Source organism: Cyrtonyx montezumae, unplaced genomic scaffold (assembly GCF_038088225.1).
Source record: "Cyrtonyx montezumae isolate F1298 unplaced genomic scaffold, pur_monq_1.0 scaffold_3, whole genome shotgun sequence".
NCBI lineage: Eukaryota > Metazoa > Chordata > Aves > Galliformes > Odontophoridae > Cyrtonyx > Cyrtonyx montezumae.
This window is the reverse complement of record NW_027072034.1, coordinates 154,965,981-154,991,679: the sequence shown is the minus strand read 5'-3', so window position 1 is coordinate 154,991,679 and position 25,699 is coordinate 154,965,981. Positions and strand designations below refer to the sequence as shown.

The following is a 25,699-nucleotide window of genomic DNA, read 5'->3' as shown; positions in this document are numbered from 1 at the left end:
TGGCCCACCATATCCTGGCTATTCTGTAGTTACCCTATGGTCACAGTTTGTGGTAATTGTTTTGCTATTCTTCTCAGACAAAAACAAAACCAAAAACCTGAGGCATCTAACTGCCAGGCAGCAAATTACATTATCAAGCTTCCTATTGCAGAACATTGTTCTTGAAGGACATTATATGCAGTATTTCCTGTGGATGTGGTGGTTCTTGATGGACTGAGAATAAATGAGGATTTTTTTGACAGTTTTACTTTGATCACTAAATTTATTAAAAAAAAAGAAAAGAAAAAAAAAAGATTGCAGACTTTTTATCTATTTTTTTTTTTTTGAATGGTGACAGAATGAGACACAATGAATCTTCCATCATGGGAGAGCTGATGGTGAGGAATTCCAGCAACTTGGCACAATCAAATCCCAACTCCTCTCAGGGCAGGGGAGAAAGCTGAAAAGGAAAACAGTTACATTACAATTTTTCTACATAGCAGCAAGCCCTGAATTAGATCATCTAAAAGCTGCACTAGAGGCACTATTTTTTGTCTTCTGTGTCATTGCATAGAGACGTTATATAATTGCAGTTGTAAAAGGAGTCATCCATTCAGCTGTATGTGGGAGGGAAAGAGGTCTATAACACGCTGTGTATTCAACTGTGCACAATGAGCCAAAAGCAATCAATTAGACACATTCTTTGTCACTACCATTTGCTTCACATACCCTATAGGGATCCCTGACCATGACAGGTTTATCAGACTAGAAACATGTCCCTTGGTCATTTTTTTCCTACAGTTTTATTTCTGTCTTGGCTCCCTGAGTTCAGCATTTGATAATTCTCTCTTTCAAGGTAATAATAGCATTAATAGACATCAGTTCAATGCTGGACTGGTAATCCATGAGATCTGGGACTGAATATACCATACCATCTGTTCATGGCAGATAAACATTCAGTTCATAACTTTGAATTTCATGTTCTTTGCAGCTGTTCTACTGCAGATCATCCTGTAAGTTATGATACCTTTTAACAGAACTTTTACCAATTGGGTCTGAGCCATCTCCAGGCCATTGTAGGCCTTAATTGTTGTAACAAAAAAATGCACTTCATTATCCCACGTCTCCCTAGGTTATGGTGACATTCATCATGCAATATTGCTGACTATAGAAGTTGGATGCACTTCACAACATCCCTTCTCCCCCACAAGTCTGTGAAGAACATATCTTTATGGTGCTTTCAAATTACCTGCCAATTGAAAATTAACCTCAATCAGCAAATCTGAAGGCACAGCAAACTCTCTAACATTTACTTGGGCAAGGAGCCCAGATATTAATCAAGGGTAGTGGTCCTTCCACAGACCTTCTGTAGATAGAATAAAATAAAGCCCTTTAGGAACCTGAGCTCTTCAGAGGAAGCAATCCAGACTGATGTAGTGCATATTCATAGTGTACTGAAAGAGCAGTCAGTCTTTGGGCTGTCTGTACAGTATCTATGGGATCCTGGCCAAAATCAGGAGTTTCCAGCAGCTACCACAGCACCAGTCAGAAGCAAGAAGGCAACACAGACTGGAAAGACAGGAAGAGCAGAGCCAACATAAGAGAGTCAGAGGCAGAGTAAGTTCCACATCATATAAAACAGGCACAGACAGATAAAACTTAAGCACTCTGTATATATGCACAGAGAAACATATAGATGTTCTTCCTATCCGAGCTTTCTGAAGTTCAAGCCTTCATCCCAGCTTTGTTAGATTCTCAGGGTTCAACTCCTGGACAACTGCAAAAACAGCATCCAAGCCTGGAGTAATGTGAAAATCATTCAGTGCAACCCCCTGTCTTCTCAGACTAAGCTAAGCTGCGTTATCTCACATGTTCTAATACACAATGAGTGTTTCCACAGCTCAGCTGCCACAAGGGAACTTCTTAAGCAACTTGGCTGAATCTGAGCCCTCAGACCTGGAGCTGACCAATGCCTATTTTCACAAATTACTCAGGAAAAGCTAGACCCTTTTACACATCTGTAAGCCATGCCTGACAATATTTACCCTCTGTGCAGTACAGGCAGAAGTAGATGAACTGTTCGTAACTCAGCCCAGTAGTTCAGGCCATCATGGGAAGAGTTAGAGCAGGAGTTTCCTTCCTTCACTGAGTGAACACAGTCCATGTTACTCATAACTGGCAGGATGGACAAAACAAAATGTGACAAGCTGTAATGAAAAAAAGATCTGAATAAACTAGGTTGGCCCAAACAGTTGCTTTCTCAGTTGTATGACCACTATGCTGGATAGAGTATTAAAATAGAGTTTCAGGCAAACACTTTAACATTCCCTAGTTATAAACAATTTTTCTGTTCCTATAAAAAGAAATTAGAAGTTTTGTGTTTGGTTTCTTTTATTTTATTCTTTTTATTTCTCCTCTAGGCTTCTTCAGTTATTTCCCTCCCATATCTAAAAGAACATTCATTTTCTTTTGACTTTTAAAAACTGAAGTGTTCCATTCCAATTAAAATCAGATATATCACTTCTGATACCCAAGGAACCTCCATTCATTTTACAAATGCAAGTGGAAATGTTCTTGCACTTGGATCTCTCCAGAGAGCTGCAAGATACACAGATTGTATCTTGGCTGGCATTGAAGCACATATCTAAATCATAAATTGTTCCCCAAAAACTTGGATATTTTGCTTTCTGCATAAGATCTGTTCCCAAAAATGGACTGTTGGTAGTAAAACTGAATCTGTGAGAACACTATCAGAAGCATGATCAAATAGAACTGCTCTGTCAAGTAAAATTCAGTTGATCTTTGTTGCACTTATTTTGCCTTTGTTTCACATAGAGTAAGGACCTCCAGTTCACAGGAATTTCACTCAGAGTTCAAATAAAAAGTTGCAATGAGCTGCTAGTATTTCTGCTCCTTGATCTCACAGAAGCTACCTTTACTGCCCCTCTATGTCTTACACATTCTCATCTAACATAACAGCCATGGACAACATGATGTGAGACAACAGTAATTTAAAGATCTCATTCCCAAAAGCATAGAAATCACAGTGTATCTACAAGTAAATGGACTCTCTTTGCAGTATAAGCAGAAAGCACATGGATTATAGAAAAAATCTGCTATGAAACCTGTTCTTCACCATGCAGATGGTCCCAACTGTTTGCTGGTTTGATTTCTGTTGGTAACCAGCACAGAGTTTGAATGCTGAAGTTTCTCAGCTGAAAACCTAGTAAAAGGCAGTTATTTAATGAAAGACTGATGTTTTCCATATGGGAAGCTAACATTTTAGCTAAAATGCCTTTCTGCATTGAAAATGAAGGGACCCAAATGCCATAACTGGCCCTAAGAACAGTCACACCATGATAATTCCAGCCCACTGCGCTATTATGGACAGTTTTCACTGTCTCACACATTCCCAGAGTTTATTTTTGTAAGGGGGATGATAGGATGAGAGGAAATGATCTCATGTCATACTGAGGGAGATTTAGGATGAATTTCTTCACAGATGGGGTGGTCAGACACTGGGACAGTACGTCCAGGGAAGCAGTGTTGTTCCCGACCCTGGTGTTATTTAAGAGACAAGTGGATGTAGCACTAAGGGACATAGTTTAGTGATGGGACTCTGTAGGACAGGTTGATGCTTAGACATGATGACACCGAAAGGCTTTTCCAACCTAAGTTATTCTATGATTTTGTGCGTGCTGAAGATTCATATCTTATAGTTTTTGGCTGCATGGGCCTTGGCTGCTCTTCCACCTCCAAGGCTTCTACTCTGACAGGAAAAATACGGAGATCTATGAAGCAACACCCAAAGGGGTGCCTAGGACGTCCTTGGGCAGACATGACCTGTCCCCAGAGAAGTTTGCCTCCCTCTATATTCCCAGGGTTGAACTCAGCAAGATGCTCTGGCCTGGGCACCCCCCCCTCTGCAGGGTATCTGTGACTATTCTTGACACGGACAGTGGGATTGAGAACACCCTTAGAAAGTTAGCAGAGCCGTGCAGCTGATCGACATCCAGCTCTTGGGCCCCAACCTAAGAAGGACATGGACAGGCCACGGTGCACTGAGCAGCCTGGTCTAGCAGAGGGCTTGGAACCGTGTGATCACAGAACAGCTGCTTTGGAAGACACTTTAATAGCACACCCGCTTCCAATAGACCTGAAGGCCTGCCCACCCACTGCTCCGGGTTACATCGGGGCCCCGCGCAAGCCGGCCCCGGCACAGGAAGCGCGGAGCTCGGGAAATCCCCGCGGAGGAGGCGGGGACGGTGCAGTCAGCTGAGCCCGGGCCATGGGCGCGCCGTGAGCGGGTGAGCGCTGCCCGGGGCCGGGACGGGGAAAAGCGGCGGGGAGCGGTGGTCGCGGCCTCGGACCGAGGCCGAGCTTGAGGGCCCGGCAGCCGGGCAGCTTTGCTCGCGCTGCCCGCAGGCGGTGACTCAGCGGCTCCGGGGTGGGCCTGCGGGGAGGTTGGGCCGCGCTGGGGAAGGGCGAGAGGGAAACGGAGTGGCCGTGGCGGAGAAAGGCGGCCGCCTGAACGCTTCCCGTCCCCGGGTGCCGGTTTGGCCCCGGGGGGGAGCGGACGGGGACGGGAGCCGGGAACGTCCGGGGAACAGGTGGGGCCGCTGCGGCCCAGGATGGCGAGTGCCCCTCGTGCGCTTTCTGTGCGTTATTCAGTGAGGAATGGTCTCTAGGGGGATAAGACTGAGTCTGAGAGATGGGTTGGGAGTCTGAGGGGTTAACGCGTTATGGGGGCACGTGGGTGTTCTGGCGGAGTGGGGTCGGGGCCGTTGGCTGATGTGTGTGTATTTGCTGGTCGCATGTGCTGCTTGCTCGTCTGGGTACAACTGAAGTGGGGTTATATTTTGCGCATTAAAAAGAGCGTGGCTAGCAGGTCGAGGGAGGTGATCCTCCCCCTCTACTCTGCCCTGGTGAGGCCTCATCTAGAGTACTGTGTCCAGGTCTGTGCTCCCCAGTATAAAAAAGACAGGGATCACTTGGAAAGAGTCCAGTGCAGGGCCACAAAGATGAAGGGCCTGGAGGATCTCCCCTATGAAGAAAGGCTAAGTGAACTGGGTCTCTTTAGCCTTAAGAAAAGAAGACTGAGAGGGGACCTGATCCAGGTTTATAAATATCTGAGGTGTGGGGGACAAAGTGTCGAGGCCAGACTCTTCAGCAGTGTGTGGAGACAGGACAAGGGGAAACGGACAGAAACTGCAGCACAGGAGGTTCTGCACGAATGTGTGTGGGGACCTCTTTACGGTGAGGGTGACACAGCACTGGCACAGGCTGCCCAGGCGGGTTGTGCAGTCTCCTTCTCTGGAGATATTCAAGACCCGCCTGGATGCCTACCTGTGTGACCTGGTGTAGGGAACTGCTTTGGCAGGGGGGCTGGACTTGATGATCTCTTGAGGTCCCTTCCAACCCCTACGATTCTGTGATATTTTCTGTCCCTCTGCACTCAGCTCTGGTGAGGTCACACCTTGAGTATTGTTCGTTTTTGGGCTTCTCATGGCTACAAATCCTGGAGTGTGCCCAGAGAAGGGCAACAAAGCTGTGAGGGGTCTGCAGCACAAATCTGATGGGGAGTGGCTGAGGAAACTGAGATTGTTCATCTGGAGAAGAGGAGGCTCAGGGGAGACCTTATCGCTCCCTACAGTGCCATGAAAGCAGATCTGGGGGGAGGGGGTCAGCCTCTGCTCCCAGGTAATAGCAATGGAATGAGCGGGAATGGCCTTATGTTGCACCAGAGGAGGATCAGATTGGATATTAGGAAAAATTTCTTCTCAGAGTGGTGACGCATTGGAACAGGCTGCACAGGGAGGGTCATTGATTGGTGGGCATGGTGGTGATCACAGCATCGCAGAACTGTAGGGGTTGGAAGGGACCTCTAGAGATCACTGAGTCCCACACCCCTGCCAGAGCAGCTCCCTAGCCCAGGTTGCACAGGTACGAATGAACTTATGAACTTATGAACTTATGAGGTAGGTGTCCAGGTGGGTCCTAAACATCTCCAGAGAAGGAGACTCCACCACCTCTCTGTGCAGCTGTGCCAGTGCTCTGTCACTGCACTGTGAAGGAGTTCCCACACACATTTGTGCAGAACATCCCATGCTTCACTTTGTGGCCATTTCCCCTCATCCTGTCAGCACACGCTGCTGAGAAGAGTCCAGCCTTGTCCCTTTGCCTCACTCTCCTTAGGTATTTATAGACATGTATCAGATCCCCTCTGAGTCTTCCTTTCTCAAGGCTGAACAGCTCCAGGTCTCTCAGCCTTTCCTCATAAGGGAAGTGTTCCATGCCCTTTATCATCTTTGTAGCCCTCCACTGGACTCTTTGAGGAGATGGCAGTTTCTGGTCTAGGTGTTCTTAGTGGTCTTTTCCAACCTTAATTATTCTATGATTTACTTATCAAAAAAATTGTCTTTGTTAACCTCATAGTGGACTTCAGAGATGTCCAGCAAACCGCAGATCCGTCCTGCTGAAAATGGAGAGCATTGCAGGAGTAAAATGGAGAATGGAATGGACAGTGTGGGTCCCCCCACCCTCAGTACTTACACCCCAGAAGAGATGGTACAGCAGATGAAAGAGCTGATCACTGAAAACAACGAGTTAAAAGGTGATTGTGAATGTGAATCAGTCTTGAAATGCTAAACACCTGAGTCTCTTCTTCAGCTCTCAATCTCTTTTTGACCTATGGGTATGAATTCTGTGTTCATTTGGTCTTTCTAGATAACTTTTTATATACTTTTTATATATTTATTTATATATAACTTTTTATATATAGCATTCTCTCTATAAGCAACTACCTGTCTGCAAATGATAAGGCTGACTTGATAGGGCACAGCAGATGTAATTGGTATGGAGGAGTGGAGTAAGAATACCCCCTAAGCTAAGCTTCAGAACTATACACACAGTGTATTTTAAGAGGCAAAATAAAACATTTCCTGCTAGGATGCACAATTTGATTATCAACTTTTAAAAGTATGTTTTGGTTTGTATTTCACAGTGGTTGGGTCTCTCCATTACAGATAGACTTAACAGTCTGCAATGGCTCCATCAGTGGAGTAGGTACTGTACAGTGCCCAGAGTAGTTTGGGTTAGGATGCTTTCTCTGTCTCTTCACAGACAGAGAAGGGAATTGAAGCAGAGTGTCCTGTGCTGCTGAGTAGTAACCATTAAAGTTTAGATATTGGAGCACCTTCTGTGCTGCTAAGTATGCACCCATGGCTGAGTCTGTCTGGGAGAAACCAATAGGTTTCCCTGAAAACACCTAATGATTGATGCCTTCTAGGTAACATTGCTTTATTTCTGAATCCTTAAAGCTTAAATGTTAGATATGGTTTTTTTAATTATTATTATTGGTAAATGGTTAGAGTGAAACCCAAGGGATATGGGGGATTTCTATGTAAAATACAGGTACCTCACTTTTTATATCGTGACAGGCCAGGAAGTCACATGTCTTGTGTGCTGCTGTTTTGAATTGGTGTTCAAATTCAACCTCATTCTTTTCTGGACCTGATCCGAGTTCTCTCTCTAAGAGTGTCATGGGTACCTGGCAGGAAAGTTGCTTCAGGAAGCACTCCTGGTGTTCTGCTACAGGGTATCATACAAGACAGTGTTCCAGGACAACAGTCACGGTTGCTGTAACTCATGCTGTGCAGAATTATTCTCCAGGAGAGTAACCTATACTTACAAAACATTTTTTGTTATGTCAAGGACTTTTTGGCATTTTATTATATGATGTGAAGGCATAAATTCTGGAAAAAAAAATGTATAGAAGATTTTCAAGCAACTGGCTTCCAGTTTGTTGCTTTAAAAAGCAAGTCTAAGGTACTTTCATTGGCTTCATAAAAATCTTGTCAGCGTTTTGCAATAGTGAGACTGGAGTTGCTGACTCACTGACTTGGTTCCCAGTCAGGGTGAAATGACTTCACTGTAAGTTGCCAGTTACATTTTTTTTAATGCTTTTAATCAAATCTTAACTGAGTATTCAGGCAGAGCATGGTTGGACATATTGGAGACTTTCAGTTTAATAGCAGCTGTTTTCATGTGTTAATTTACCACTCTAGGAAGTTCACTTTCCACAGTGGATCTCAGTAGTTTCAGAATCTTAGTTCACTAGTTTCATTTGTGCTGATTGTATACAAAACATGTGCAAGATAATGAGTGCTTCTTGTAAGCAGTACCTCTTGCTTGTACTCCTTGGTTTAGGAATAACTCAGAGAGACAGTGTGAGCGTGTTATTTCAGCAGCGGTTTTAATGGTATTTATTATAGTCCTAAGGAGCTATAATGAGCTTCAGTTCACTAAGACATATGAGAAGGTGGTTTTCATTTCGTATCTGATTACTGCTTATCCTTTGATATTGAAGGAAGCTGAGGTCGATGTAGAGGAAATCTGCTGTTTCATTGACAGAGCACTAATAGGAATCAATAACTTGTCTCTGGCTATCGTTTAGAAGCAATGAAGTTGCATAACCAAGCAATGAAGGACCGCTATGAGGAGCTCTCCATCTGGCGGGAGAAGCAAAAGGAAGAGCGAGAATTTTACGAGACAAAGTTTAAAGAAGCTAAGCAGTGCTTGCTAGCCAAGTGCGTTGAAAATGAGCAGCTACAGCAACAACTTCAGAGCTTAAAGGAGAGAGAAGAAGGAGCTGAAATGGTAAATAAGAGGAAGTTGTATTTGCTTACGTTCAAATTGAGTGTCAGTGAATGGGTGAGGTCTTACCGACTTACCCTTGGCTCTATAACAAGTAGTTTAACATTGCAGGTGAGTGCTTAGGTAACATCAGCTTGCAAGTTGTACCAAATACACCCATGGAGAAAGTCTGTTAGAACAAAACCTACTTTGTGTCCCGCGTGTGAAGAGATCTTGTTAAAGAAGTCTCATGCAGAGCCAGGTCAGTGAGTCCTGGCATATGGTACTTCCAGAGCTCATGTGGATTCTCTGTTGCCTGTTGGCATATAACTTCATCAGTCTTTTTTCCATGGTCATTGGTAGAGTGTCTTTTCCTCTTGTATGTGCTTGTTTTATGGAACTCTGCAAGAATTCTTGCAGGATATAAATCAGAATTGGCCAGTTGGTTCCAAAGTTATAGAGAGGAAAAAGGCCACGTGTAAGCAGTGTGATTGTGCAAGTATGACTTAGTTAGGAAACCGGGCTAAAAGTTGTTTTTCGGGATTGTCAAGGAAGTTCAGAATTTCATGAATCTGGAATAGATTTTAAGGGGAAGGGGGTACCTATTCTGCCCATACCTCTTTTAGAGGATGTTATTAATACAGTGATCTGGTCTTCTTGATCAATCCAACATCCAGACACGTAAAAATAAATCTCTGTTAATTATCTGTAAGAGCTCCATAAGGTCAGCCTCAGTTCTTCATTGATTCTTTGCAGTTTTACCTGTCAGTGGTAATGGTAATTAAGACAGAAACATTCTCATTTCTGATGATGATGTTCAAGCTGATGTGTCATTTAAACCGCAATGAATTTCTCTTTTGAATGCTTTAGCCATGCTTTAATTCCATTTTTAAATTATTATTATTTCTAAATGAACAAATATTTATCTGAATTTGGAGAAGGCTAACTAGGATTTGTCTAATTTCTCTCACCTCTGTGCTTCACTGTTTACTGAGGTGGACTATAGTCCTTTCCTGCTAAGTGGCACCTGTGTTTCACTCAGAGGAAATCACAGACGTATACTGTTACTTCCCTAGAGGAAAAACCATTACTCACAGGAGGGTTTATCTTGAAACCATACATCTGAGAGTGCTGGTGGATGTAAAGCTCCCTCCTGTTCACTGAAGCTGACTTCTTTTGCATCGCTTCACAGCTTGAGCACAAATTTATAGTGAGTCAGGTGTGTATGGGAGTACTGCAAGGTGAGACACTGTCAGCATAGCACACATTCAGAGATTTGGCATGAATGATAGATTAGAATGTCATTCAAACTCTGTGAGTTATTTGGAATTTATATTGAGGTATGTGGTATAATAAAGCGTTACTGGGAGGCTTGGGTTACAAAATGGGGAAGAAACAAATGCACAACAACTGCAACTTCTTGTTGTCCAGTGAATCAGAGCAGTAGAAAGATTTTTCCAGGCAAACTTCAAAAGAAAAGGACTGTGGAACACCACTGTTATATTCAGGCTCTGCGTTCTTTGGCTGCTGTTTCATTTTGGTTGGTTAATGCAGGTTTTTGTTTATCTCAGGAGGGCTGTGCAGCTCCTGAAAAGGAAGTGAGGCAGCTCAAGTCCAAGGTGCAGCGGCTCCAGGCTGAGAAGGCAGATCTGTTAGCCATTATTTCAGAGCTGCAGCTCAAGCTGAACATCGCCTCAGCAGAAGACTCCTTTGTGGAGATTGGGATGAATGTAAGTAAAGGGAATAAAGCTTGCATGGTGAGCTGCAGCCAGAAGCTTTGTTCCCAGGTTGGTCCTTTTTGCAAGCTGGGTTTTCTTATTGTACCATGCTAACTGATGAGAAAGTTGGGTCTGAAAGTGGTTACAGTGATGGTGTGGTTATTTACCTGATGACGTTTTTACAGTGAATACTTGTCTTCCTTTAGTAAAAAACTTGAATCTATACCAACAGCAGTGATGTATTTTTTTTTTTCCTATTTGAGAGGGAATAGCAAACTGCCAGCAACAGTAGTAACACAAGATACAGGGGGCACAGTGGATGTGGGAGAAGTGTTTCAGGATCTTGTAGACTACCTGACATAGAGCACCTGTATGTTACGAGATGTAGTGATAAAGGACTAGAGAACTCACTTCTGTTCTTCCATTTTCATGCCCAAAGTAAATTTTCATAGAATTTCAGAATATCTCAAGTTGGAAGGGATCACTGAGACCAACTCCTGGCTCCACACAGGACCACCCAAAGTACAAACCCTATGTCTGTGAGCATTGTCCAAATGCTTCCTGAACTCCTGTAGCTCATTCATCACCTGTTCCATGCCCACTGCCCTCTGGTGCATAACCTTTTCCTAGCACCCCCTGCCCCTCCTCTGAGGCAGCTCCATGCCATTCCCTTGGACCCTGTCACTGTCACCAGAGAGCAGAGCTCAGCACTGCCCCTCCACTCTCCTCATGAAGAATGGGGCTTCTTTTTCTGCTGGCAGACGTATACAGATGCAGTCAAGCAAATCGAAGTCTAAAGCTGTAGAGTGTTCCCTAAAGGCACAGAAATGTTACTTTTCTATTGTTCTTGTATCTGAGAAATCTTCAGAGGAAATATGTGAAAATGTGGATCTCTGCTGTCTCCACAATAGCACATCCCTCTCTGGAAAGGACAAGTGCAAGCAGAATTTAATTAATATTTAGTTGGAATTGACAGAGAAAACTTCAGACTGCAGGAAAGCTTCAAGGACACTTCTTTTTCTGCTGCAAAGATAGTCCTTTGAACTACAGAGATCAGAGTGAGCTTTGCAGTGGTAAAGAGGAGCTACATTCAACAGCTGTTGGCAGTGCTGGTTATTGTTGCTGTGTTGTCTTTATAAGAGAGAGTGGCCATGGAGGTTTGTTGATGAAAACAGAAGCCCTAATCTTGCTCGTCTTCCTTAATCAGTCCTGAAGAGATGCAGGGAAAGGCATGAGAAGTATTTCAGTTAAGAATTTACAAACATGATATTTTCTTTCTTAAGTAAATAAAACTGTCCTGCTTAGTTAAAATAACAAGCTAATATTTCGGGGGTGGGGGTTCTTCTTCTCTTTTTTAGGAAGAAGTAAATAGAACTGCAAAAGAAAATGAAGATAATAGCAGTGAAATGGCCAGTAACATCGCAGTCTACATGTATGTAGGTTTTTGTCTGATTCAAACTTGTGCATTGTGTTTTGTTTGCACTGTAAGGGAAGCTTTTTCTTTGAGTAATGTCAATCCTGTTTTTCTGAGGCCTTGCATCCCTCTATTGTAGTAGCTCTGCTTTCCTACCACGTTGGAAAAACCTGCAGTTCTCTGGCGATTTGCCTTCTTGTTTTCACTAGCTGACAGAGTGCATACTGTGACCAGTTGGACAGCTGACTTTGCCAACTGGTTGCTGCTTTTCAGGCTTTTTAAAGAAGTCCAAAAAGGAAAGATAAAGGCTCCCATGCGTGCAGCCACTCTGAACTCTATTACAGTACTGTCCTCTACTCGATGATAATGATATCCATAACAATCAGAGTTCTTATAGCCTTTCAAACACGAACCCTGCTTGCTCAGTTTGTTAGTTGTGGTGTAAACCATATCATGGTCGGGTGGGCACATAGTGCAGTGGCATAGTCCTTATTTTTTAGGTGACTAGACGTAAGATGTGAGCATTCTGTTTCAATTACTTCTCAAAAGTTGCTCTTGACATCAGCTCCAGGGCATAAGGGACTTTCTTGCCCCTAGCACAACCTTTACACCTTATGGACTCAGACAGCTGATACCATGAAACTTTCCATTTTGGATACTGCCCAATTGAAGAGCTAGATGGTTGTGACTGAGCACTCTTATCCACTTAGTGGCCTTTGCTTTTGGAAAGGAGGGATATAGAAAATGCAGAGGGCACAGCAGGCAAGAAGGCTGTGCTCCGTGTATGTTTTCCCCTGAACTCTGTCACCCCTTACCTCACTGCAGAGGCATTCAGCATGTTAATATAAGAACATAAAAAACTTGTCCCTTGGCATGAAGTTAAGATGTTCAAGGAAGAATAGTCAGGGATGTAACAGAGGGATGCTGATCGTAAGCCAGGCTGCAAGCATTCAGATTGTCATTAGCCTGCAAGAGCACTCTGATCATAAGAAGACATCGTCTGTGGGATTTGCTTCCCTTTTGATGAGTATCTGGGTCATGTCTACAAAAACAGGAGGTGTATATATATCTCTTACGCTATTTCCTGTGTCACCACGTGTTTCTGTGCAGCACTGAAACCTTAGAGCGGTGCAGTTAACAGCTCCAGAGGAATGTGATCCACTCAGGATGAGTTTATTTCTGTAACTGTAGACCTGTACGCTAAAAATCCCCTGATAAAAGTTAATTACTTAAAATATCTTGACTGAGAACTGTCTTTGGAGTATTGAATTTTGCTCACCAAATATAGCTAGCTGTCAGAAGCACATGGGGGCCTATGCTTCACATTTTACTCTGAACTATGAAAACAAAGTTGTGTGCACATGCTGCTTCCCAACTGAGCTTCTGAAATGTACAATGTGTAGTATATCGTACCATATAGTTGGGGGATTTTGACCTTCTGTCTAGATAGGCATACAAATAGAGGGTACAGAATGCAATGTCTTATCACCAGGAGATTGACAGACCTTGTTTTTCAGAGCTGTGTATTTGCTTTGGTTTGTCTCTAAGGCAGAATTTTAAAAAGAGCTATAGAATATGATGGAGGAAGAAATTCATCTGATATTTTGCCAAAAAAGAAAGTAATTTCCAATGCCCATTTTTGGTGGAACATGCCTTCTTTTCTTGGAAAGGAATGAGACTGAGATGAGAGATGTTGTCTGTTTCATTGGAAGAAATATTTTGGGACCAGATAGTAGCACTTAGTGGAAGGAGGTGCAAAGTAGGTTGGAATAAATGCTCCAAGCTTTGTTTTGTCTTGATCGTTGTTGTTTTCTTTGCTTAAATTCCAAGTTGTTCACCCAGCTTGATAAAAAGGGACTGTTTGAGCGCTGCAGAAAGCGAGGGCTGCATTTACACACTCAAGGACTCAGGCTAGCAGGTTGTGGGAAGGTCATGCTTCTTGGGAATGAGCTCTTTGCCCAAAATATTGACTTTTTTCAGAACTGTGTGAAATTGTCCAAAAAAAACAGGGGTAAGGGAGTGCTCTAGTAAAATCACAGCTGTCGTTACTTACATCTGGTTTGGTTTGAAGCAGGAGCAAGTCTGCAGATGAATCCAAAAATTTGGAATCTGAGGAGCTGACCGTGAGCCAGCTGCTCTGCTGCCTTAGAAATGAAACTCAGAGGAGGGAAAAACTTGAGAAGGAGCTGCAGGATCACAAAGAGAGGTATGAAATAGGTGCACTGTAAAGTTTTAAGCTGTTTACATTCAAGACTGTTGCAGTTACCAACTTTGGGCCTGGTCAGAGACATCAGAACTATCAGCGTGAACTGGATGGGCAATTCCTGAGCTCTCACTAGTAATAATATTTGTCATAGCTCTGATAGGGATAAACTACGTTCTGTTCTGCGAGCACAACTTTCTCTATTTTCTTATTACCTCCTATAGTACCACAGATCAGGACAAATTACCTGTTGCCTCTTGGGTTTGAACTTTCCACGGGTGATGTGAATCAAAATGAGGACTAGCTGAGAACATTCTTTCTTCTCATTCCTCTGTCATTATTTGCTTTTGTATGAGTCATCTACACGTGGGGCTTAAGCAAATCACTTTGTATTAAACAGCTATTACAGACCTCTTTGTGGTACTGGAAGGCTATGTTTAGGGATGTGAGCCTGGAAAAGATCCCTAGAAATCATAAAATCACAGAATTGTAGGGGTTGGAAGGGAGCTCTGGAGATCGAGTCCAACCCCCTGCCAAAGCAACTCCCTAGCCCAGTTTGCACAGGTAGGCATCCAGGAGGGTCTTGAATATCACCAGAGAAGGAGACCCTACCACCTCTCTGGGCAGCCTGCTCCACTGCTAAGTAGGACCAAGCAGCACAGTAGATTCAGCTGCTGTAAGTACTGCAAAAATGCTTCAAAAAGAGTTTAATTCCAGACTTACCTAAGAGAGAGTTTTTTCTAATGAGTCTTGCATACGTGTCCTTCTCAGCTCAGTCATAGATACATCAGCATGACTGTTCAGGCATGGAAGACTGCCTAAGCAGTAGCTGTTCCAGCTCCATCGTTTGCAGAGACAGTAAGACTTCCTGGACATTACTTATGATGAAAGCTTAGTGTCACAGTAATTGTTTCTGCATGGTCTTCCTAGAAGAGGTAATGAGCCATAGCCAAATGATTCTTAGAAATCTCAGCCTCTGTAAAGATCAAAGGAAAGTAGAGGCAATATTAATCACTGGGTTCAGTGAACAGAGCCATTTTCAGAGGATTAGCAGTTTTGGACTGTATCAAAGATTGATGACAGTGGACTGAATCATTGGCCTCCTCTGCACCTGCACATCCATTGTAATTAAATATACATGCTGAGTGTCCTGTGGTAGTCAGATGCTGCCATGACTGCGCAAGCTTTCCTGCATGTCTGTACTTCCAGTATTTTTCTCTGGTTCACAGCTATGTTAGAAGGACTTGGATGGAATCCTTGGACAGTCACAATCTAAATTTTGTCCAGATCCATTGTTACTGGATTCTTCTGTTTTCCAGACTTTCCAAGATGGAGAATGAAACAAGCAACTGCCTGGAGAGTGGGACGCAAACTAACCAGGAAGAAGAGAGTCCAGAGGCTGTAAGTACCTGTCATCCTGAGCTGAGTTTTAGCAGTGTACAGCTTACTTGTGAGGCCAACAACTTCGGGGCCTGGATTTCCACTTGCACACAGAGTACAAGGGGTAAATATCTTGCATGAGCTATGGAAGTGAATTTTGAAGTCTCCAATCCACATCTTAAAGGTGATTCCTTTCAAATTACACCAGTCTTGTAAAAGGGATAAGACTAATGGCCAAGAATTAGGGAAGTGTGACATAGCTGCAGATATGCTGTGTTATCCTGGCCCTGTCCACTTAATTAGAGGGAGATACAGACATTCCTATCTCCACAGAGTCTTCTGAACAGGTTGAATTTCCTCACTGCTGGCTAGGTCAGCTTCTCGACCAGAATCTACTGGCAGCCTGCTGTAAAACAGACGCTATATGTGGAGCTCATGTGGCACCTGATATGACTTTTCTCCTGGTAAGATGGATTATGATGGTAGAGCATAACTATCCTGGACTGTGACACAGACTCAGGGAAGCTTAACGTGATGGTTTCAGTTTAGGCTTCAAATGGATATTGGGGTTGGAACTGAGCTCCAAGTTCAGCCATCTGAATTTATGTGCCTGCAGTTGTAGCTTCTCCAACTGGGGTAAGCGTGTGAAAATCACAAAGTTAGAGAATGGCTGAGGTTAGAAGGGACACCTGGGTTCATCTAGTCCAATCCCTGCTCAAGCAGGGACACCCAGAGCTAGTTGCCCACAATCACATCCAAGAGGCTTCTGAAAATCTCCAATGAAGAGAGTCTACAGCCACTCTGGGCAACTTGTGCCAGTTCTCCATCAGCCACACAGTGAAGAAGTGTTTCCTAATGTGTTCCTCCTAATGTGTTCCACTTTGTGCCCATTCCCTCTTGTCACTGGGCACGACTGAAAAGAGCCTGGAAAGTTTCCCTGATGGTAGAGGTCCCTTCTAGTTCAATACGATTGCATAATAAAAGCAAATAAGAATGTCTGTAAGGCATTGTGGGTTATCTGAGGTACTACGTGGGTCTAGCAAATATGACATGAAGACCTTCTGAAGGCCATAACAAGTAATATAGAACAGGGCTGGTTAGTTATATGTTCTTGTACCAGTTTGTGGTCAGCCCAAGAGAAGTCCTTTCTACAGAAAGAAGGTGATTTCTCAGTTAATTATTTCCAGTATTTTTTTTCAACTTTGTCTTAGAGTTTGAGCCAGATGCTTCTTATCAAAAATGTTACTATTAAGGTCAGCGTAGATGCTTCTTTCTGATAGCACTCATAGCTTTTGATGTATATGCCTCTTTTCATGTATATGCCCCTTCAGAGGATTCCTGTCATCCAGGCTTGTGTTTTCTGTTCCACACTTCTGCTGTGAAGTGAAAGCTGAAATTGTTCACAGGTCTTCATGGATGAATAACTTCTGTTGTTTCAGTTGCCCAGTGAGGTGGCAGAATTTCCCTGTTAGAAAAGTGGAAGTTCTCACCAGCTCAGGCTGCCCAGGGCCCCATCCCACCTGGCCTTGAGCACCTCCAGGGATGGGGCACCCACAGCTTTTCTGGGCAGCAGTGCCAGTGCCTCACTGCCCTCTGAGTAAAGAATTCCTGCCCAACATCTAACTTAAGTGTCCCCTCTTTTAGACATCTACTTGCAAACTGCTGCTTCTGTTCTATGTCTGCTGTCACACCTCTTTCTAAAGAGGCTCCCTATGGTAGGTGTTCAACAGATCATAACTGCTCAGAGGATTGGCAATAATCACTAGTTGTCTGCTTTTCCCATATGTTTTCAATCTTGAACTCTGAGAATTAGCGTATGCAGGTCACTCTGAAAGCAATATCTGTTATTTATTTCCATGGAAACTACAACTGCTACAAAGAGCACAATAACACTGTTAAATAGAGCAGATTGTCAGCTACAACACACTCTTTTTTTCAACAGTCACTGTCGTTAGCTATGCATTTTTACCAGCAATGAACAAGAGCCTGCATGCCACACTCCTAAAAATCCACAGCAGAGGAGATGTCCCACTGACACCAGTGCAGAAACACACAACCTGCTGCCTCACTGTGCTCACATCCACTTCATAAACGTCCAGTGGACGTCCATGAATGTCAGTGGATGCAATTTGTTCTGCATGGAGTTCGTTGACACACCTTTGCTTCATATGCACTTCCATATCAAACACTGTTTTGTCGCTGTCCCCTTGCTGACATCTGTCACATGGCAACAGAATATGATGGAGAAGAACATCGGTGGGAAGGTTCAGCCCCTACTGTTATACCACCAACATCTGCCTGTGATGTTGTGGGCCAACATAATAAAGGAGGAGACTTTACTTTCAGAGCATCCCTTGTGCATGTGTTACCTGCTTGCATAACAAGAGGAATAGAGTTATCTTTGAGTCACCCAGATTTTGTGTAAGTGTTAAAATCGCAGCATGATTCTGCCACATTTAGGAGAAATTGGTAATTTTGGAGCCGAGCAGAAGGGGCCTTACTGCATAGAGTGTGATGATGCAGACTGACTCATAGCTGTTTTCTCTGGAAAAAGAGTAGTGCTTCCTGGTTAAAATTCTTATTTAGCCTGCAATTTTCCTGTCTCAAATGGTCCATGTGTAATTTTCCTTATTTTTTTTTTCCTAAAAGATCGGCAGCGAAGTAGAAAGTCTGAAGGAGCAGGTTTGTGCCCTGTTTAAGGAGCTCCAGGAGGCCCACGAGAAGTTAAAAGAAGCAGAACTGATTCAGAAGAAACTTCAAGAAAAGTAAGGCTCAGAAGAACAACAGTTGTGCTGTGATACCCAGTGAATGTTTTAATGACAGTTCCCGTCTTGGGAAGCTCACTAGCTCGATAAATATCAAATATCTGTTTCAGGGAAATGCTGCAAATGATTGCTCCTTCTTTTTAAGGGGAGATGAAAGTATGGAAGTACAGTGATTGTCATAAAATCAGAGCTGCCAACCTAGTTCTACAAATAGAACCCCAGTGCTTGGAATTTTAATATTTGGGTTTTAATCCTTGTTGATATAAAAGCAGATCTTGTTTTCTGCTTCATGTCATCACTCCATTTCCTGGCCTGGGGGAAGAAGCTAAGGGACCTAGGGAAGCCTTCTCACATGATCTGTCTGTGCTTTTGAAGAGCAATCTGTAGGTCATTAAAAAGAAACTAAAGCTTCACGTTATTTGCTTAGTTTTCTGTCAGCTTTCAGTTTTTTGAGGTCCATAACAGTAAGAAAAAAACATTCCATTTAGTAGCTTTATTTTCAGGTCATTGTGTAAATATATTTTCGTTTTTCTTTATCAAAATTAGCCTTTGAAATGAAGCACCTAAAGGTTCTTTTTGCGTGATGCCCACCATGCCAAATCCATTGGGGAAAGATGAATGGATAGATCAAGCATTTTCTTTTTCTCCCTTCTTCTGTCAGGTGCCAGGTATTGGAAAGAATAAACTCAACTGCTGCAATGGAATTGGAGGAGAAGCAGCAGCTTGTATACACCGTCAAGAAGCTGGAGCTTCAGGTGGAGAGTGTGCAGGCAGAGGTCAAGCTAGAACAAGCCAAGACACAGGAAGAAAAGTGAGTATTGGTTTTGTATCATGGGGAGATATGGTTAGTGAGAAAGGGAAATGAGAGGAACCTGACAAAAGGGAATTTAAATCTGAAATGCGAGTTTTGTGCTCTACAGTGCTTGAAGCTGTGATGTTTATAGAGTCTAAAGTAGAAACCTCTGTGTCTATCTATGTCACTTTGAATCTGTAGTCTCCACACCAGTCCTAAACTGTATCTTTTGGTGTAGTGAATACTTCCCAGAGGAAAAACTTGAGCTGTAAGCTCTGATTGCTGTCTTCCTTTTCTTCTAAAGCCAAAGCAGGTATAATATGCAAGGAGAGGAAGCAGAAAAGTGCCAGCAGCTTGTCAGTTTGACTAGCAGGGCGTGAATGCATCCGCAGGTTGGAGAGTAGAGCCAAGTCAACCGATGACAGTGATGGGAAAGTTATGTCAGTGGTCTCTACAATATTCTTGCAGTTAGGAGAGGTAAATATGCAGTGAGGTTGAGATAAAGAGATTTGCTGTTTGCTCTGGCTCTCCCCTCTCATGAGTAGTCCATGTAAGGAGTGTGAAAATGTCAGTGTGAGCTGTATGGAGAGGTGGAACTGTGTGAAGGCATTGTCTTCAGCTGCTGGAGAAGCTGAAGGCGCTCATTCCGTTTGGATTCTGTGTCTGGTTCTGCTCCTGATAAATTCTCCATCATTTGAAGTCTCTCAGTCAAGACTGAGCTTTTCTAATCTTAAGTTAAAAAAAGTATTGGATGATAGACTCTTTAATATGACATGCAGACTATCAGTAAGGACATTTGTTTGGACTCAGCCTATGGATGGAGCAGCACGCAGCTCCTTGGAAGAGAGATGATGAAAGACAGAGCACAGTTTCTTATCATCAGAAATGCAGATTCATTTGCAAACAGCTGGGTTATCCTAAAGTCTGAAAGATTTAGATTTGTACATACATTTTAAATATTAAGCCCCTCTGAAATTTTACAAGGAAGGAAAGAAGTCTTCAACTGGGACAAGTAGGATATTTTTGCAAGATGAAAGATGGTAAAAAGAGTACCAGATCTTTCAGAGAACTTTCAGTGTTTCAAAAATTTGCTTCTTTTCATAAACAGGACGAGATACAGCAGCTTGCAGGATGCTTACAACAAACTCCTTCCTGAACTCACTGAAGCAATGAAAACGATCAGTGAGATGAAAGTCAAAGAGGTAAATTCATCAACAGAAGAAATCATAATGAATTAGGGAAGGGATGTGAGAATGCATGTGGGAATAAATTCAGGCAGAAAACAATTATCATCCCTTCACATAATAAAACATGTAACATGGCAGCATTGGTCTGAGAAAAAGAGATCCTGTGATCCAATTACAGATATCTTATCCACAGATCTGTACACAGTGCTTTCTAGATAAGGTTTAACCTGCAGTGCATTATGAAGTCCAATCCTTAGAGAACACTGATATGAAAATGCAGGTAGGTGTTCCTGCAGCATGGTTTGTAAATGTAGAAAGGTAGACTTCTAAACATCTTTGTACTCTTAAATGGAATGTCTACCACAGTGAAGTCCTTTCCCTGACTGAAGATCCATGCAAGTGCGAGATTATTCTCTATGATTTTAGAAAATGTCCTTCCCATTGTTCATTTGGGAGCTCTGTTTTACTTGATACTATGTAGTTTGAAAGCACAAAAATCATCTTTCAGTCCAAAGATGAATCAACATTGCTGTCTTAGCACAGGTCCCTTTGACCACGGAGCTGAATTTTTTTCCAAAGGCAGGAGGATTAAGTAGCAAACTTCTACTCAAAGCGGTGTCACGTGCTGAGCTCATCTCGGGCTTAACTCTTCTGTGCAGCTTGACAGGGTGGATAAAGTTGTGGTGGAAGAACTGAATGCAAAGGTCTTGCTGGCAGAAGAAGCCCTTGCTGCAAAGCAGCTCCAGATGGATGAAATGAAACAGCTAATTGCTAAGCAAGAGGAGGACCTGGAAACCATGGCTGTGCTCCGTGCTCAGGTATGAGTTCTTCAGAAACTAGTTTGCCCACCCAGCATTCAGAAACCAGAAGGAGCTATTTAATGGCTCAGTCTGGAATATTGTTTAACTATTTCCTCAATCCCAAAGCATAATTCCCTTACTCAGCCTGTTTTGCAGATCCCTGCAGGGCCTGAACCGCCGTGTCCTGCGGTTCTGTAGGAGTCCGCTGGAGTCTGCCACAGCAAATACAAGTTGGGAACGGATTTGATATATCTTTTTATATTTAAAATCACTGTATTAAGAATTATCACATATGTTTTGGGAAAAAAAATGCATCTTGGTCTGGTTCCACTACCTGGGCCACTGATTTGTCTGTGTCATACATCATCACCTCCTCACTGCTGTTCTGTACCATTTCAGCCCCTGTACACCAATTGCACTGACCTGGATAAGATCTTAAAATCTAAATGGAGAAGCTTCTTCACTTTCTATATAGTGCAGACTATCACTTTGCAGAGTGTAGGTGCAGTAGGAGTGTTTCAGTAGATGCAGGTTATGATGCAGGTATGCTACATATGACTTGGTTCACTCTATGTTAATTCTCAGCATGATTTAATTTCTCTGATCAGATGGAGGTTTATTGTTCTGATTTCCATGCCGAGAGAGCAGCAAGAGAGAAGATCCACGAGGAGAAGGAGCAGTTGGCTGTCCAGCTGGCATACCTCCTAAAAGAGCAGCAAAACCTGGAAGATCTTGGCCGGTGAGAACAGACTTTGGCTGAGCTGCCTTTGGTTCTGTCTTGTTACCCTGCATGCTGGAGCTAAACAATGTTGTCTTGCTAGCATCTCAGTAAAAAGGAAAACAAGTTTACAGACATTTATTTATTAATTAAATTGAACTTTAAAAGGGAAAAAAATCGGTCAGCTGACTTAGCTATTTTGATTCAGTGACAGAATCTCAAAAGCATGTTAGTGTGAGGCACGTTAGCTCTTATGTGGATACTTAAGCTACACTTCAATTTGGATGATTCATATTTGGTAAATTCTCCTTTCTTCTTTGGGTTGTGTCCTCAGTTTTAACAGAGAATGTGCAGCTAAGCTTGCTGTATGTGTGCCAGGGATATCTGCTGCTTCTCCAAGTAGCAGTAATAAGTGAGTGTGTGCATTTTCAGGTACTGTAATACCCTGTAGTTGCACCATTTTAACATTCTTAGCTGTAAAACTAAAAAAAAAAACCCAAACATTAACCATGTGTCTTTCATTCATCTTATGGAAGCCATGCATACAGGAAGAGTGACCACAGTTTGAAGAAGCAATTTGTATTTCCTCTTAACTGTCCTCTGAACACACTTTCATGTACAACCTGATTTTCTGCTTAAATCACAATATGCCTTGAGTGGCTCAGAGTCCTTGGAGCTTTCCAGAGGAGTGTCTCCCAGATTCATGAGTGTGTAGCTGCCTAAATCCTTCTGGTGTCAGTTGTTCAACCCTGATTTCAACAGGACTCTTGCATTATCTCATAGAGCAGCAGTGTTTTTAGGTCCTGTTTCAGAGCAGCAGTTGTGAGCTAAATGCATGACTAGTTAACATGAGAACGCGACTTACTTGCAAATCTTCTGACTTACTTAAAAGCCTTTTAACTTTTTGTGAGGCAAAAGGAAGATATCTTCTGTTCAGTCTTTGTTTTCAGAACACTTTTAAGTAACTGCCCCATTTCTCCTCAGAAGCTCTTTGGCAGAGATGCAGAATCGCCACGGAGCCAGGGCACCGGATCGGGAGCACTCACCTCACCTGGTCCAAAGAGGTACCATAAGCAGGCTGTCTGGCTCACAGGGCCAAGCCCTGCTGTGTTCAGTTTTAAATACCTTTGCTTGCCCACAGTCAAATCCCCAGCTTCTCTGTGACTATTCTGGCAGCTGGGAGGCTGAAGAGAATGTGATTCTGTGGTTTTTAGAAGCAAGCTAGTTCTCTTTCAACCATTATACAAAATGAGTGAAAAAAAAACCATGTAACACTGTCTCCCACAGCGTCCTTATAACAAAGCTGAGGAAGTGTGGAATAGATGAGTGGATGGTGAGGTGGGTTGAGAACTGGCTGACTGGCAGAGCTCAGAAGGTTGAGATTGGTGGTGCAGAGTCCAGTTGGAGGCCTGTACTTAGCAGTGATCCTCTGGGGTTGGTGCTGGGTCTGGTCCTGTTCAGCATCTTCACCAATGACCGTGATGAGGGGATAGAGTCCACCCTCAGCAAGTTTGCTGCTTATACAAAGCTGGAGGGAATAGCTGACACATCTGAAGGCTGTGCTGCCATTCAGCAAGACCTGGACAGGCTGGAGAGCTGGACAGGAAGGAACCAGATGAGATTTAACAAGAGCAAGTGTACAGTCTTGCACCTAGGGAGGAATGATTGCATGCACCAGTACAGGTTGGGTGGTGACCTGCTGGAGAGGAGCTCTGAGGAGAGGGACCTGGGTGTCCTGGTGGATGACAGGCTGGCCATGAGCCAGCAGTGTGCTCTGGTGGCCAAGAGGCCAGTGGGATCCTGGGGTGCATTAAGAAGACATGGCCAGTAGGTTGAGGGAGGTGATCCTCCCCCTCTACTCTGCCCTGGTGAGGCCTCACCTGGAGTACTGTGTCCAGTTCTGGTCTCCTTGGTACAAAAAAGACAGGGATCTCCTCAAAAGAGTCCATTGGAGGGCTACGAAGATTATAAAGGGCATGGAACACTTCCCTTATGAGGAAAGGCTGAGACCTGGGTCTGTTCAGCCTTGAAAAAAGAAGACTCAGAGGGGATCTGATCCACGTTTATAAATTTCTAAGGAGCGTGAGGCAAAGGGGCGAGGCCGGACTCTTCTCAGCAGCGTGTGCTGACAGGATGAGGGGAAATGGCCACAAACTGAAGCATAGGATGTTCTGCACAAATGTGTGTGGGAACTCCTTCACAGTGCAGTGACGGAGCACTGGCACAGCTGCACAGAGAGGTGGTGGAGTCTCCTTCTCTGGAGACGTTTAGGACCCACCTGGACACCTACCTGTGCAACCTGGGCTAGGGAGCTGCTTTGGCAGGGGGGTTGGACTTAATGATCTCTGGATCTCTAGAGGTCCCTTCCAACCCCTCCAGTTCTGTGATTCTGTGATTCTCTGCTTGCAGGCACTGGTACTCAAGAATGGCCAGAGCAGCGGAATATCTCAATATATTCCTGTCCAAAATGTGAAGAAATTCTGCCCGATCTGGACACACTGCAGATTCATGTTATGGACTGCATTAATTGAATAACGCCCTCTAGCTCTTCATCTACTGGAATTTCACCTGTGAAACACTTTTTTTTTTTTTTCTTTCTGCTCTACATCCAGAGAAGGAGATTGTCAAGGTTTTTGTCCTTTATTCAGTGGGAAAACAGAAAACTTTCTACCCACCCTATACTCACTGAACTTGTTTTAACATGAGTTAGAAAATGAATTCTTATAGGTTAACAACATGGATGCATTAGGAAACTCCCTGTGTGTCTGCTGCAGTGAAATCTTGAAGGAACATTCCCCTGATGTGCTGTGCTCTTCAGCTATCCCACAGAACTGTAGCAAGAAAGAAGATAAATGCTGATCAGTTCAACTACTGTAAGCCTGTAAATACTTCATCTCTCACATACTATTAATCAGGAAACAAACATATTAACAAGCTGTTTGAGAAGCTTCCAGTAAAATGGAGTGTGTCGTATTCATTGAGCATTTAAAATGATCCCGTGTCTTTCTCCAGGTGGCAGTTTTGTTGCTGCCCTCGTGACCATAATAATTTGATGTAATTTTTTTGATGGCTTATGTCACTTCTTGCTTTAGCCAGACGTAGGTAAGGTTTAAGACAGATCACTGAGGTCTGGTATATGTAGCTCCTGGTGTACCCAAGTCACTGGGTTTTATAAAACTTTATTTTTAAGGTGTTGTCTTGATTCTTCTTTATTGTAATAAATTTATTTGAAGTCCTGTACAGTATTGTGTTAGAGAAAGCTGAAATGGATGTAACCTAATTTAAAGAGAGGAGTATAGTGGATTTTCAAATCTCAAAATAAATCTATTGCAAGTATGAAATGGTCAGTGCCTGTTGGTATTTTGGATGCTGGGTGCTGGAAGGGGATTGCCAGTACTGTGGCTGGAAGGCTTCTGTAGAAAGAACCACAGTGAGGCAGTTCTGTTCTTGACCTCACTTGATTTTTGTCCCAACAAATAACAGTTCTTGGCATGCTGTCACATAAGGGAGGAAAAATCCCCTGTGCTGCACATTAAATGCCAATTTAAGAAATCAGCTTTAAAAAAGAAAAGCAGTGACAAAATGTATGGATTTTTATCTTCACTGTGTTCTCAGAGTCTGTGAGAAGATCCCAGCTCTGTGCTTTGACTGCTGGAAAGTCGTATTCACATACATGGGAGAGGGGCTGTGGTTCAGGGATGGCTGTTCTAGCACAACTGCGTACATAGAAAACTCTACCAGGCCTCAGCTTCACACAGCTGTAAGGGAAGGTAATACAAGGTACTCATTAGGTAAAGAAGTGAAGCTGTGTTCCAAAGTCCACTGCTATCCATCAGTGACAGCTAACACAGCTTTTCAGATAGGGGGAAAAGTGCTTTTCTTTCTAAACGAACATGTGACTGTTCAGTACGCTTCTGTTACTCCACCAACATGAAAAGGATGGTACAACCTGTGAGAGAGGTGCACGTGCAGTAAAAGTAATACATATAGATAGCTTATGTCATCTTATGATCTTGAGCTAAGAATGAAACAGCTCTACAGGAGAAAGCCTTAAGGATGCTGCATACTGCAACTGAACGTGCAGTATTATCACAGATATTCTGTACTG

General features: G+C 43.3%; 1 protein-coding gene across 3 annotated transcripts; it reads left to right on the top strand.

Moving 5' to 3' along the window:
* Positions 1-4,180: 4,180 nt before the first annotated feature.
* On the top strand, positions 4,181-24,185 carry OPTN (optineurin). Of its 3 annotated transcripts, none has more exons than XM_065743741.1 (14): positions 4,181-4,286; positions 6,415-6,592; positions 8,435-8,637; positions 10,185-10,343; positions 11,690-11,763; positions 13,820-13,951; positions 15,268-15,349; positions 17,978-18,093; positions 18,755-18,904; positions 19,995-20,088; positions 20,733-20,891; positions 21,482-21,612; positions 22,576-22,655; positions 24,001-24,185. In XM_065743741.1, the coding sequence occupies exons 2-14, from the start codon at positions 6,427-6,429 to the stop codon at positions 24,120-24,122; spliced, it is 1,668 nt and encodes a 555-aa protein (XP_065599813.1). In that variant the 5' UTR covers positions 4,181-4,286; positions 6,415-6,426; the 3' UTR covers positions 24,123-24,185. The 3 variants fall into 3 exon arrangements, with proteins under 3 accessions (XP_065599813.1, XP_065599812.1, XP_065599811.1); XM_065743740.1 differs by having other exon boundaries at positions 13,817-13,951; XM_065743739.1 differs by having other exon boundaries at positions 4,261-4,286; positions 6,425-6,592; positions 13,817-13,951.
* The last annotated feature ends 1,514 nt before the right edge of the window (positions 24,186-25,699 follow it).

Bases quoted from the DNA above. Each gene is read 5' to 3' on its own strand.
- OPTN (XM_065743740.1), top strand. From the start codon at position 6,427: ATGTCCAGCAAACCGCAGATCCGTCCTGCTGAAAATGGAGAGCATTGC. The intron at 20,089-20,732 runs GTAAATTCATCA...TCTTCTGTGCAG, and splicing joins GTGAGATGAAAGTCAAAGAG to CTTGACAGGGTGGATAAAGT. The intron at 20,892-21,481 runs GTATGAGTTCTT...TTCTCTGATCAG, and splicing joins TGGCTGTGCTCCGTGCTCAG to ATGGAGGTTTATTGTTCTGA.